Source organism: Accipiter gentilis, chromosome 14, assembly GCF_929443795.1.
Source record: "Accipiter gentilis chromosome 14, bAccGen1.1, whole genome shotgun sequence".
Lineage (NCBI taxonomy): Eukaryota > Metazoa > Chordata > Aves > Accipitriformes > Accipitridae > Astur > Astur gentilis.
The window spans coordinates 32,616,990-32,631,063 of NC_064893.1; the positions used below are offsets into that span (position 1 = coordinate 32,616,990).

At 38.4% G+C, this 14,074-nt stretch overlaps 1 protein-coding gene across 8 annotated transcripts in view; it reads right to left on the bottom strand.

The window, feature by feature from the left end:
* The window catches only part of RTEL1 (regulator of telomere elongation helicase 1), a 52,209-nt gene extending 38,261 nt beyond the window's left edge, over positions 1-13,948 (bottom strand). For 7 of the 8 annotated variants that reach the window (XR_007508071.1, XM_049816364.1, XM_049816365.1 and 4 more), the window contains exons 1-14: positions 13,658-13,765; positions 13,393-13,510; positions 12,030-12,228; positions 11,568-11,661; positions 10,540-10,621; positions 9,866-9,926; positions 9,542-9,617; positions 8,745-8,829; positions 7,514-7,579; positions 5,529-5,682; positions 5,152-5,190; positions 4,422-4,500; positions 3,625-3,722; positions 2,243-2,298 (exon numbers count right to left, since the gene is read on the bottom strand). Coding sequence is in view for 7 of the 8 variants with exons in the window: in XM_049816364.1 (XP_049672321.1) it covers positions 2,243-2,298; positions 3,625-3,722; positions 4,422-4,500; positions 5,152-5,190; positions 5,529-5,682; positions 7,514-7,579; positions 8,745-8,829; positions 9,542-9,617; positions 9,866-9,926; positions 10,540-10,621; positions 11,568-11,661; positions 12,030-12,228; positions 13,393-13,510; positions 13,658-13,662 (1,212 nt within the window). In the remaining variant the exon portion in view is untranslated. Of the gene's footprint in view, positions 1-2,242; positions 2,299-3,624; positions 3,723-4,421; positions 4,501-5,151; positions 5,191-5,528; positions 5,683-7,513; positions 7,580-8,744; positions 8,830-9,541; positions 9,618-9,865; positions 9,927-10,539; positions 10,622-11,567; positions 11,662-12,029; positions 12,229-13,392; positions 13,511-13,657; positions 13,766-13,910 lie in introns of those variants that run through there. The other variant, XM_049816363.1, reaches the window with a different exon arrangement.
* Between the last annotated feature and the right edge of the window lie 126 nt (positions 13,949-14,074).

A 14,074-nucleotide genomic window follows, 5' to 3' on the forward strand; every position in this document is an offset into this window, starting at 1 on the left:
GAACCACTGCTATAAAAATGAAATACTGTGTATGCCGCTGCAAATACACCCTCACAAACATCCATGCATTCGATGAGTTCAGTATTGCAAACCTACCAGGACTGTTCAAAAAACAGCTAGATAACTTGTCTTTATCATGCAGGTCTGCAAAGTTTGAATACATTTCTTCATTTTTAGTTTTACATGGGGTGTTATTCTGCAGTGTCATTTTGGACATGTATGCTCTCCACCAGCATAACAGGTGCAACGTGACTTCATACTACTAGACGTACTACTAGACAAAGCACAGAAAGAAAAATGAATCATCTATAGGAATTACTGTGTTAACTGGAGCTGTCTGTTTTCTCACAAGCATCTAATGTTTTTTAAGAAAATTTTAAATTACAAAGATTATACTTTTCTATTAAATTCCAATTCTAGAAGAAGAGGATTCAAAATTAAGCTAAAGATAGCAAGTAAATTCTTAGGTGAAAACCAACGATACCGAACAATTCACACCTCCTCTCTGTAAGATTTTCTAGCAGTCAGCTAGAAAAGTCAGCTAGGAGGACTACCTAAACGTTGTCAGTAGATTTGACGTGAGCAGTGTCATTCAAAATAAATAAATAAAATCCAAGACTCAGGATAGGACTTATAGAGAACATGGCTAAAATAAAATCTAGATTATTTAATCCCTCCTAGTTTACTTAAAAGGGACACTAAAACCTATAAACAGTAATAACCTCAAGTAAAGGGAAATGTGAGACTGTTATAAATTCTTCAGCAAAAAGGGAAAAAGGAAGTACATAGTCAGTACCGCACCCAGATAGAAAAGAATTTTATTACAAATCTTTTAACAGGTGTTCTGGAAATAAGGAAGAATATTGAGGAAAGGAAAAAAAGAGTTCATTTGCTGTTGCCAAATGCAGAGCCAGACACAGAAATAATTAACTTTTCAGATTACATAAATTGCTGTGTTCCTCCTCATTTTTGCTCTTGCATAGATTTTACTCTCCTCCTGCCTGTGTTTCCATTATTTTATCACCTTTTTTGACACTCCTGTGCTTTCTATAAAGATAGATGATACTTGTAAGCAGCACATTTTCCAGAAGAAAGATCTATGACATCAAGGATTTCTGAAAAAGTCTGGCAGCTAATCTATTAGGCAGGCTACCAGTGAGTAGAACAAAACCAGAGAACTACAAAGAGGCTGAACACTGCCACAACAGACTTAACATCATGGAATTTCTTGCATCAGTGGCTGCATTATAATTTTTAACACAAAAAAAAAATATAAAAAAATCATTAAACCAAGACAGAAAAGCAATGATTAACATACATTAAAATGTCATCATTATTATCACCCACCTACTAAAGATGGGGGGAAAGAGATCTTTTTGATCCAAAGAACTCACAAGCATTTGGGAAGTAAAGGTCTCGTTTCACTGTCAGGAAAACATCTAATTCAACCTGACACTCAGTAACTCAGGCCAAGATGATGCTCTGGAATCACCAAATTCTGGGAATATAGTGAACTTAATCCCAAGTGTCAGCAGATTTTTCAATATGTAACACTATAGCTAAGATGCTATTTTGTTTGAACTTCAAGCTGTCCAAACATTACTCTCTTTCTGAGTACCACTCAAGACTATTAGAGCTTTGGTCAACTTCAGAGGGAAGCCAGAAGTTGAATTTCAGGCCACTGGCCCATTGCACCTTCTAATTTTATGGGGCCCAGGCTCTTCATAATCAATGTTTTGCAAGTGCAAAACAGGGAGAGGACTGACAGCACCATATGGATACCTACAAGTGTCACATTCAGTTCCTGTGGCACTACAAAGACTTTTATTTTACAGATCCCTTGATTTAATAATTAAATGAAAAAAATAAAGTTAAATTATCTTCTGTTTGCTTTTTTTCCTTAGTCGGTCCTGTTATTTCGTGAGAAGGTCTCATATTCCCAAATACTGCTGCTAGAAAGTAAACAGCTCAATAACCCAGCTCCACCTGGTGGAGGCTAAAACCAGACAAATTTAAATCAAGCCTCTCCAAAAAGGGACATCAAAACTGTAAAAGAACAGCCTGGGTAAAAATCAAAGTAGACCATCCCATTGGGCAGCAGCTTTCTCTTCAAAACCCCATAGACTTCCATCACTGCACAAGTGTACATACAATCAAGAATAAAAAAGGATCCAATGTCTTTCCACGATTTTTAAACGAACTCTTCTATCCTTCAGACATATGTAGAAGCAGAATTATTTACCTGGATAATATCTGAGAGCTTATGCAATCCAGACGTATTGACAAATATCCCAGTACCTAGACAGAATAACACATGATTACTTTTACAACACAAGTATACACCCGTTTGTATATATCCCTATCTCATCTGAACAGCACAACACACTGCATACAATGACTCGAAAATATCATCTGAAACAAATTATTTCAAGTTTTTCATCATTCTTCAAGATGCAAGGAGAAATGTTAAAACTGGCATTCCAAAGGAAGTTTCATGTCTCTGACGCATCGGGAAGCTGTCATCTGAGACAAATTACATAAACTTCTTAAGGCTCCTCTACATTAAAAATTGGAAAGGAGATAATTAAAACAAAGATAAGCATGATTAAACTGTTTGGTTACTTTTTCAAAAGCTCATAAAACTAATATTAGTCTCATGGAAAAAAAAGAATAGAGCATTGACTATCCCATTATGCAGAGAGACAAAACTAACCTTTGCTATAGCTATAAATAGCCCTTTACAATCATCTCCAAGCTTCTAGGAAGAAGTAGAAGAGGAGACTATACTTAAAACAGTGACTACAGAGGAGCAGTTTAAAGAACGTTATGAAATACACCAAAGACAAGAATTTGACCACAGAAATTATAAACATATGCGCCTATTAAGTGCAAACAGCCTAAAAGGAGAAAGATGCTGGGGGAAAAAAAAGGAAGGATAGATGTGTTCTCAAAGGATGCACTTGTAGAACTGACAGTCTATACTCTAGTCTCCATGGAGTGGGCTTGCTGTCTTCAATGATTTTTACTGAAAAGTCTGCTAGTAAGAACTAAATTTTCTTAGCACATGTAGAAGTTGGAGATTTTTCTTTGCAGAAGGGCAAATTAAGAACAAGATGCTGATAGACAGTAGAGCAGAAGCTTGCTACATCAAGGAAAAAAACAACCAAACAAACTCCACGTTATGTGATTCCCAGCATTCCTGTTTCATAACTCCATGACCAGGGAAGAACTCAAGATACTAAAAACACCATCAGCAAAATGTAAACAAGCTCCACCCCACAATCCTTCTGGTTTTAGAGAAAAATACTGTTGTGGGCAAAACCCCTCTGCGTATGCACATGTATGTACACACATACGTTGGTAGACATTCAGGTTTTGACACAAAAGTGGTTCTTAAAACTAGTTCTGTTGCAAGAACAGACATAAAACATGTTTCCCAGCAGAGGATCTTGCAGCAAGTCTTGATAAAGACACAGGTCCTCAGTGTCAGATTTTAGCTTTTAAAAGCTTTATAATTTAAATTTAAACAAGCCTTTCTCCTCCTCTCCCCAAACAATGCAAACTTCCAGTTACTTATATCAAAGAGAAAAGTCTGAGTGAAACAACTAACAAATTTACACTTACGGCCTGAAAGAAACTGTAAAATCTGCTCTAGTGACTCCAAGAGCGACGATTTGGTCTGGAATGTTATTTGGGCCTCCGCAAACAGATCAAAGATGTAGCTGCAATTTACAAAGAAAAAGCACAAGTGGGTAATCACTGTAAATAATCATATGGACACAATTACTGTTATTCTTTTATAACAACAACAATTTCACCATCTAGTAGCAAAACATCTTCTTGTCTCCATGACAAAGACAAATTTACAGGAATAGAAGTAAGTATTTGGTTATAAAGACAGCAGACAATATTGACATGACAGAAAGCATACTGACTACATCCTTCACATCTTCCATGATTTCTCTACAGCATACAATACATACTAATTTAGAAACAGATTCGCATGCAAGTTCCATGATATTTTTACAATATGCATTAGTTTAGAAATAGACTTACAGAGCTCTGAGGTACCTCAGACCAAATCACTGCAGCACTAGTACCTCTGTTTAAATCATGACGCAAAATTGAAGGAAGCGCAGCGAGGAGCTTCTTCCAGTTCAGAATACCCGACAGGCATACACACAGCATAGGATTTTCCACTCTTGAAACAATTTAAAAGGGACTTCCACCAGAAATAATGATTACTACAGAAAGGGGATTTAAGGAATCCCAAACCCCTGAGCAAACACTATTCCCAGAAACTAGAATAGTAGTATCAATCCTAACAGCTGCTACCCATCCTAACAGCTGACCCAGTTTCACCTGGGTCTAGAATCTGCTATACTTTTAACATGTAAACATATTAACAAGAAGAAATTTACCTTCCCTCTTTGGTGACTCCACTAGCATTCGGTGGCAGCTCTACTGCATCAATAGCGCTTTCTAGCTGAAGAAGAATTTCTTTAAGAGAACCAAGAGGGAAAGAAGTTAGGGTTCACAGAAACTCACTTTTAGGACACATCTAAGTCTTTTTTTCAAGTGTACTTTATTACAAAGGCTGTTACCAAAGACAACAACCTAGCTATTTTTTTGATTCTGTAAACAAATCAAAATGATCAAAAACAGTTTCCTAGATATCATCTCTAAATATTCATATTCAACTTCAAAAACTTTTATGACCTCAATTCTTAGAGGAAGCTTAAGTTATCAGCTCAATGTTAAACTCTTCCCTACAGAAAAGGAAAGCTGTTCTTGGAAATGCTTTGTAAACATGAGACATCAAGCCCTTGCTATTAGCTTTATACAGCACTGTGTTCCTACAGCAGAATGATGCAACTAATACAATTCCAGCACACTGACAAGATTAGAAAACAAGGGAATTTCTAGCAAAGAAGAAAGTAATGCATTCATCTGCCAAATATCTCATCTTCTCAGGAAAAAACTGTAACTAAACGTCCCACAAAATTCTCCAGAAAAAAGAGACAACATAAACTTCCATGAATTTCTCAGTTATGAGCAACGTCTACAGAAATGCTACGTGAACCTGGTTTATAGTTGTTCAGCTTTTGAAACTGTTTCAACAATTTTCAACGACACAAAAAATAACCTTACTCTTTATCTTTGCTATATCTTCAAGTTCCATGTTCAGTCCTGTTGAAGAAAGGAAAGATTTCAAAGAAGATGTTTCATGTCTGTTTCATTACTATTTTATTTACGCCTTTTCAGAAGTTATGGGCATGAAGGCTACAACTGTGTACACGGAAAGACATCTTCTGTAGTCCACTCACTGTTCTCTTTCATGACCCCTCATGTCACATTGGTTTGGCCAAATCTTTCCATGTTTGTCTGGCAGTGATGACTAATTAACAATAATTTATTTTCTAACAAGAGTAAATTTTCCAGAAATTGTTAGGAAAAGTTATTTCCCAGTTCTTGGTAGTGGCACCCTATAATCCCAGCAGAAGAGTGGTTTGTGGTTGTCAACACACCTGAATTGGCCAACTCCATATTGAATTCAGCATTTATTTCATTCTGTTGAACTACTTTTGCTTGTTCTTCCAGTACGACATTTATAGCATCCATTGCTGAAACCAAATCATAGGGTGTCAAGTCAAAAGAAGATGACTCCTCACACAACTTCTCCTAAAACAGCAAGGAATGGAAGCATTACTTGGACTGCTCAATGTACAATTTGCTCAGGCAATTTCATAGATGATAAAGTCCAGATGACCAGGCTTGATTTGATTTCTGATCTCCAGCTCAGACCAGAGGACAATTTATAAACACCTGAAGACTTCAACTATTACTAGGCATTCTTTTTTTTCTGAAATGTAGAAAAGATTTTTGCCTCTTCCACATTATCAACATTCTACGACTCCTATCTAGTAGCAAATCACTGTCATCATTAAGATCCCTTTTGTTTTTAATAGATGCCACCTCCCCTGTGTTCTTAGTGTTGCTGCTAATTGATTTTTCTTGACATCCTTTTGTTTCTCCCATGCAGTTGCCAAATAGCTTGCTGCCTGACGACAAGTTGTCCAAGTAGAACATTTTTTTAGTTAGAGAATCAGTTTGTCCTTCAAAAGAGCTACTTCCTGGTCCCTCTCACACTCTAGGAAATATATTCGCTCATATGAAAAGACGGTCCTTGCCCCTCATGATCTTGCAGAGACATGGGCATGAAGCAAAAAGGGAAGGGGGGGTCATGAAAAAAGAAAAAACCCCAAATCGTAAAATGCATATTATTCATATGTAGAATTTGGGCCAAAATGCATGCCAGAACAAATATTATTATAGACAAGGAAGGAAACATACTGACTTCCTACTAAAAAAAAAAACACTCACCAAACTGGCAAGTTTGACAAAACTCTTTTTGACCTTGAAAAATAAGTCACATTGTTTTGTCACAAACTTTTCTTTCACAAAAAGAATAATTTTCCCTGAGGAATGAAGAGAAATAGTAAGGACTACTAACCTACACAAAAATTATACTGCAATACCTATGAGGAAATAAGTTATAAAGAAAAAAAAAAGCTGAACTAGCTCCATGTGTAAACAATCTAATCAGAAATAAGTCAATTTTATTTCAGAGTAATTACCAAGTTTCCACATATTAACCTAGAACAGACAGTACCACGGAAAAACTATTGCAAAACAAGGAGTTCTAGAATAGCTGTACTGGTTAATTTCTGCATCAATTAATATTTTTTAAACACTGCAAAGGGGAAAAAACCCCAACAAAACAAAACCTAAACAACTATGACTGGATTTCCACCCATTTTTCAACAGAAAAAAAGATGTTCTGATAAAAGGAGCAAATACTGGATGCAACTCTGTGACCATCTCTACTCAAACGTAGCACACCCTCCCGCGGCCTGTATACTGAAAGAACATGCAATCAGAAAATAAACTTTGCAGCTGTTTAGCAGAAATCCCACTGGGAGGCTGTGCATGTGGCAGAAAAAAAAGGGACATGTTTCAAATGTTCCTTTGCACTTCATTATTCAGGCAAAGGGCTGCAGTTTTGAGCCAACTAAGAGAAAGATCTCATAATGCAGCATTTTTTTTTTCCTTCTTTTCTCTACGAGTGAAGACCTGGAAATATTACAAGAGTCATGTTTGCCATCTACTACACTTGGACAGCTGATGCAGCTGAGCTTCAAGAATGGATCTTTCATGATTTCTTACATCCTGGACAAGAACTCTCCAAACAAGAAAATGAGTGCCCTCATAAATTTGGAGACCCACCCCTCAGGAAGAAACTATCGCCTTGTGGAAAATCACAGTAGTGTCAAAGGACTGCTAATTAAACTACAAAGCCTTAACTGTCACAGAAACAAGAAATGTTAATGACAACGAACATTAACAACATATAGCTGAGTATAGACTTTACAGACTGTTTCTAGTAGGGCACAGGTCTGTTCTTCTCTTTGGATGAATTTTGAAAAACGGCAACAGACCAGAAACAACTTACCACATTGTGAGCTTCATCAAGTATTACCACAGTCCCCTTCAGGTCCAAGTTGTGTGCTCTCCGGCTCTAGAGACGAAAAAGAGAACGAGGGAATGGACAAAAAGGCCACAGAGAAATATAGATTTGATCGACTGAGAAGTTGGCTCATGAGACAGATTTAGGTTTTCATGTATTTTGAACATTTACCTTTTTTTTTTTTTTTTTTTTATAAAATACAGCAAGTAATCGCTGCGGCTACCTAATATATAAACCACAGAATCGTTTTCTCTGGAACTGAAGGTGCTAAAATGCATCATGTAAAAGTTTATGGAGGTTACAACTGACATCGTAATAAAGAAGAAAACAGATGTACCATACCAGGATGCACAAGTTTATCAAAATTAATTTCAGTCACTATTTTGGCTGACAGGAATGTGGAAGGAGTGGGGTGCAAAGCAGGGGCATTTGCCTTGTTTCTACAAATTCATGCTTGTGTCATCTTTGCAAGAAGAGGATGCTGTGAAAACACCCCCAACAATACCAGATCACATAACTTCATTTTACAGTGCTTCTTTGCTTAAGGTGGTCAGAGATTTTTTAAATTTTATTTAATTTATTAAACATTTGGTCTTTCTGCCTTTTGTAGCAGTAGAATGTAATCTGGCTTTTACTATAATTCATTAATTACTCCAAGTTGCATGAAGATGTCAGCAGATTTGTTTCCTCAACAGAGTTTTCAAAAGCTTCATTTTCTATCCATGAAATATGGACAACTTATTGCAACAGCTTTTTTTACAAAGCCAGCAATTATTTCCAAGAGAGATGTCCAATCTCTACTGAGAAAGTTTCCTTATTCTAGAAATCATACTGCTGGCTGCAGAAACAAAAAATGTCTCAGAATGCATGCAAAAACACTGCACAGTATGTGACTGAAGATTTGTATTCAGGAGGTGAATATCACTGAACAACAAGGACATCACATTCTGTAAAGCTAATTCTATAAAAATACAAGACCTCAAACAAAAAAGAAAAAAGAAAATATTTCTTGACTGTGGGAAAAAACTTTAGAGAGAAAAAAACACAAAATGGCATCCTCTATGGTTCTGAATTTGAACTGGGTTTTGATTAGTTTTGAAGTATACCACATAATGCATTCACTTGGTATGCATCAGTTCTTCACAGCTTATCCATTAAAAGACAATATAAGATAAATAGAAGAACAATTGCATTTAAAAGCAAAGATATATGTTACCTTTGAGTCTAGTAAGTAGTTGTAAGGCATAAAAATAATATCTGCTTGCTGCTTCAGGCTTCGAGAGAGATAATAAGGACAAGCTCTGTTTAAAAAAAAAGTAGTACAAACTATAAAGTAATACTTGCAGAAATATTAAGAGTGCTTTCAACATTCACGTACTCTCATGCTCTCAAGGGTTTCTGATCAACTTTTTAAGGAGCTGAAACTGGCATGTTTAATTTTAGGGCAGTTGGTTAGCTCCATTCACAGAAGACAAGTAAAAAGAAGTGTAGAAAATAATACCTAGCTGTGCAGCTCAACAAAACAAAGAAAAAATAAATTAAAGGAGAAAGAGTGGCATTTATTACTGCATTATCATTTCACCCCTTTAAGCTAGAAGTAAATGCTGCACTAAACTATTTTATCTCAACAAATCAGTCACCTCATCCTCTTACATCTGAAACAAAACTGCAACATCATTTATCATGTCAGATGATATTGGTAGCCTCTGCTCAAGTGAGAAATAGAACATTGGTGAGCCTGACTGATCTGATTCAGTCTTTACACAAGTAAGGATTGAAATAAATTGCTGTATGATGAAAACTGCAGTAACAGAAGTTAAGGCTTTAGTGTACACATGATTTTGCTGGAAGCTGTCTCTGCAACATATTTAGCCACTCTACTTTGCTCTCATCATTGTTCTGCTACTTTAATGTACATCAAGTTCATACCAAGGTATTAATAAAAATAAGCAGAGAAATAGTTTTCACTACTTTCACAAGTAAGGGGGAGGAAGGTCAGAGGGGATCATTCACCTGTGCTTGTTTCCATTTTTAACCAAGTCTTCAATATCCATGATTGAGTCAATCAGTTCCTTCTCTGTACTCTTTTCTGGCAAAAATTACATTAAAACCACAAGCTTAGATAAAGGTATCACACAAAGATTTGTTGTTACCCTGATCATCATGCTCATCCACTTCCTAACATTTCATTCTTGAAAGACATTAATACAGAGCAAAACACACACCCACACACGCATGCACCTGCAAGATTCTGCCAACTCTTCCAAACTTCTCTACCTGCCTAGCAAATCTCTCCCTCTCCAAAAAACAGGGCTTTACTTCCACAGCCAAACTCACCTTCCACATTGTTATAGAAATGACAAGCACGAGCCATCACTTTCATTCGGCACATGTAGATCTGTAAAACATAGTATATTTTAGCCAAGAGTTGCATAGGCCCATCAAGTACTGAAAAGCGTGTTAAGGTGTGAAGAGCTATTAGTTTTCTGTAACAGCAGCTAATGAATAAATGCTAATCATAGTTCAGTTTTAAAATTATATGTCCCTTTGTCCACCCTAAAGATTAGGCTCTCTTTTATGCAGCACAGAACACTTAGATGCTCAGAGGAAATTTTGTTGTATTTTGCCACTAATACTTTTCAACACAGTAATCTTTGATATTACTTGTAAAAAATAACAAGTAAATCAGTAACTGAAGCACTACTTTGAAATTATTGTTGTTCTTGAAAAACACTTCAGTGGCAGATCAGAAAGTAAACTGCAACTATTAACTCTCATGTTCTACACAATGACATCCTTCTCTGGATGGAAAACGCTACCAGACACTCAGAATTAAATTTTGCACTCGCAAAAGTAGAAACTAGAAGTTCCTCGAAACACATTTAGAACTACTGTCTTTCTCTACAGCCTCAAGTAGTTAAACAATGTCAGAGTTAAGAATTACACACAGTACACCAAAACAAAACACCTCCATGTTCTCACTGCACATGCTTCCAAGGCTCTGTTCTCACCTGCATGTGGTTGCTCTCCTGTCGCTTCACTTCAGGATTGATGCAAAGCTGCTCTCTGGAACCCAACACACATATCTTCGGCCTGTTCAAACAGAATACACAAAACTGAAGTTAAAAATAAAGCAAGAGAGAAGAACACAGTTGTACATGCCTAGGCTGGGTATAATATATCAAAAGTGAAAGGTTCAGGAGAAATAGATAAGCCCAAAATAAGGGTCAGAATCAGAAACAGTAAGTAAGTTTGTCTGTAACAGCTATATATGTTATTTGACTTTATGGTACTGCATTTCTACTGGTAGCAGTAGGTGGTAATAAGCAGCAGTTTACAGCAGGAGGTAATGAGTAGCAGCTTACATCATCCACTATAAAATCTGGGTTCTGTTATGACAGTTCAGCCCAATAAACTGGGACCTGTCATCTATTACAAGCTACTGCAAGCTGGCTGTGATTTTTAGAGTAAGAACTAATGCACTACAAACATTTACAATACTTTTTTTCCTGTGGCAAGGCTGTATCTTTACAAGAAACTTACAAACAAATGATTACTGCCTGTCCAAAGAGCTTGGTCAACACACTGGCACGTCAACAGCTGAAAACCGTGACAGACACTGGTATAGCAAAACCAAGTAGTTCTTAATAGATTTACACCAGCCTAAGGAATTCAGCTTTGTAATGGCTTCCCATTGCTGTACAGAAATGCCCCAGAAAAGAGAAGAAAAAAAAAAAAGGGGGGGGGGGGGGGGAGGAATTTTGGAAGTAAATGTGTGAAGTAAAGAACCAAAACCAGACCAAGATCAGGAGATTCTATAACAAGAAAGGAAGGAGACAAGAGAGGCTGTGAAGTATTAAAAAAACCCAAACCCAACCCAACAAGGAATCCAGGTTCTATACATGCACATTAAGTGAACTACATTTCAGTGGATATCTGTTTTTTATACATTCATCCACATAAATTCAAACAATAACTAAACTAGATGGGTTTCTCCACCTTTTCTTTGAATAGGAACATTATCCTAAATCATATTTACCTGTAGACTGTGTTCTTTAATTCATTAATGACCTGTGTAAGTTGTGAGTGAGTTCTGGAGGCATAAATTATTTTAGGAATGTCAGTGTAATAAGCTGCCAAATAGAGGAGAAAAAAAGCAGAAAAACATTATTAGCATGGAAAGAAGAACTAGAGATATTATTAGCCTCCTTTCCCAGCTGGTACTATGGTAACAGTTTGCCTTGTAGAGACAGCAAGAAATTTTGTCATCTAACTATTCACACGCACAAAATGAGCTAAATGAGTTTCTAATGTTCTAAGAAAACATAAAAATATGTAAAACACCTTTAAAATCTACAAAATGGTGAAACCATGCCTCAGCTGCTAAACAATGGCTCCATGACTTTTATAATTACATAATTATTACAAAAGATAGATAAATGCAAGTGTTCATTAACATTCCTGTATCACCCCTACTGAGCTTAAAAATCACAGTACATACTTGGGATATCAGCATCTGTGGCAGCATTGCCCCAGGATGACATGGGGGTCTCAGGAAAGAGTTCCACTCCATTCATACGCTGTGCAATTTTACGGGCTGAGATCGTGTCTTTGAAGTGTTCCCGCCAAGCCAGAGTGGAACACAGCAGGCAGAGGGTCTTTCCTGTGCCTGTAGGACTCTCCAGAATGCCATTTACCTTCTTTATTGAAGAGAAATAAAAGAAAAAGGGAACAAATGAGGAATTTGGAAATTCAGCTAGCAGGTCTTTGTGCAGTACTGAATTTCCTCAGTTAAAGAAACAATCATTACCTGGTAAACTCTACCATACGACAGAAACACACATATACCTCACATAAAGTTATTGTAAATATGTGACCTGCAGGACCCTCTAAACAACTTAGTGAGGCTCAAACTAGAACCTGGAGCCAGCTATTATCCTTTATGCAGCAGAGAAAGTCTCCACTCTTAGAGCAACTAGAGTGCACCACATTTCAGCATAAAATACATTAAAATATTAGAAGTTATTGCAAAAAAACCCAGAAAGTGACTCTTAGATTACAGACTGCTAGTTTCCTTCAGAATTAAGGGTATATCCCACATCATAGTTTAGGCAGAAAATCTTGCAAGCACTTTTAACACCTCATCCTACTAAATGTTATGATTTTAAAGAGCATAACAACACTACAAGTTGCAGAAAAATGAGCAGCTGCGCTTGCACTGCCATGACAATTTGTGTTCAAGTGTATGAAAAGAATTTATGTATATAATAGGCTTACAACACTTCTAATTTAAAACGAGGAGGTACCAAGCAGGAACCAAGCCATTGCCCAGGACATGGAGGGAGGCTGAGCCATGTGGAAAGCCAAAGTTTCTACCAAAAGTTTGTCTGATCTCTCAGAAGAACGGACCACCGAGATCTTTTAACCAACTCCAGAACGAAGATAACTATTGTAAAAACCATTTTCTTATTTGACATTCATTCAGTAAGATTATAGATAAAATGTTGAATTACACTAACAGTCCAAGGACTAACAATACAAAACCAAACCCCAGACAGCTAAGGACAAACTGCATGAACACACAGCCTACTTGCTCAGCTTTTCTTCCTTTTCCCAAGTTAGGGAGAAACATCCTATCTACATTTCTACTGACCGCCTCCCACACACTTCTGGGTTTTTAATAACTATATAGTAAAACAAAAATACAAGCAAAAGAAGGTCAGAGAAGATTTGCAAAAGGCGGCGTACGGACAACAAAAAGCAAACTTGAATTCTGACAACCTCTTTTCAGAGAAGCCCTTTATTAGTTAGAAATAAACCGCAGTAAATGAAGCGAAACGCCTCCGGGCGGGGGAGGCACTCACCTTCTGCAGACACTCGAGCACCTTGGCCATGTAGGCTTCCTGGCACTCGTAGGGTTGGAAGGGGAAATCCACCGTGATGCCGTTCAGCGTTATCTTGGGCATGTTTCCCGTCAAGTCCCTGCAACGAACCGCAGGCCCGCCATTTACCCTGCCGCCACGCCGGGAGGGGACCCTACCGCCGGTATCTTCACGTAGAGCCACGGACCGGACCGGCGGGGGGGGGCGGTCATTTGCACGACGAAATACCCAAAGGCCCAGATTTTACCTCATATTTCGGGACGGGACGTTACCAGCGGACCCGCACCGCAGGAAACTCACGGCCGCTTCGGGGCCCGGCCGCGGCGGCGCCGAGGAGGCCGTCCGGGGCCTAGGACCCCCCCTCAGCCGCTCCGACCCGCGTTCCCGGGACCCCTCAGCCGCTCAGGGCCCGAGTTCCCGGGACGCCGCCCCCCCCCCCCCTCAGCCACCCCAGTGGCGGTTGCCATGACAACACGAACGGCACGGCGGCAAACCCCCACCTTCCGCTCCCGCCGTTCGGAATCCCCGCGCCTGTATCACGTGGGCCAGCCCCCCTTCCCTCGCGCTGTGCGTAACTTCCTGCCGGGCGCTCTCGCGAGAGCTGCGGCGTTGCCATGGGAACGGGGTGGGGAGGTGGCCGCTGGGCCTGGGCCTGGGCCTGGGC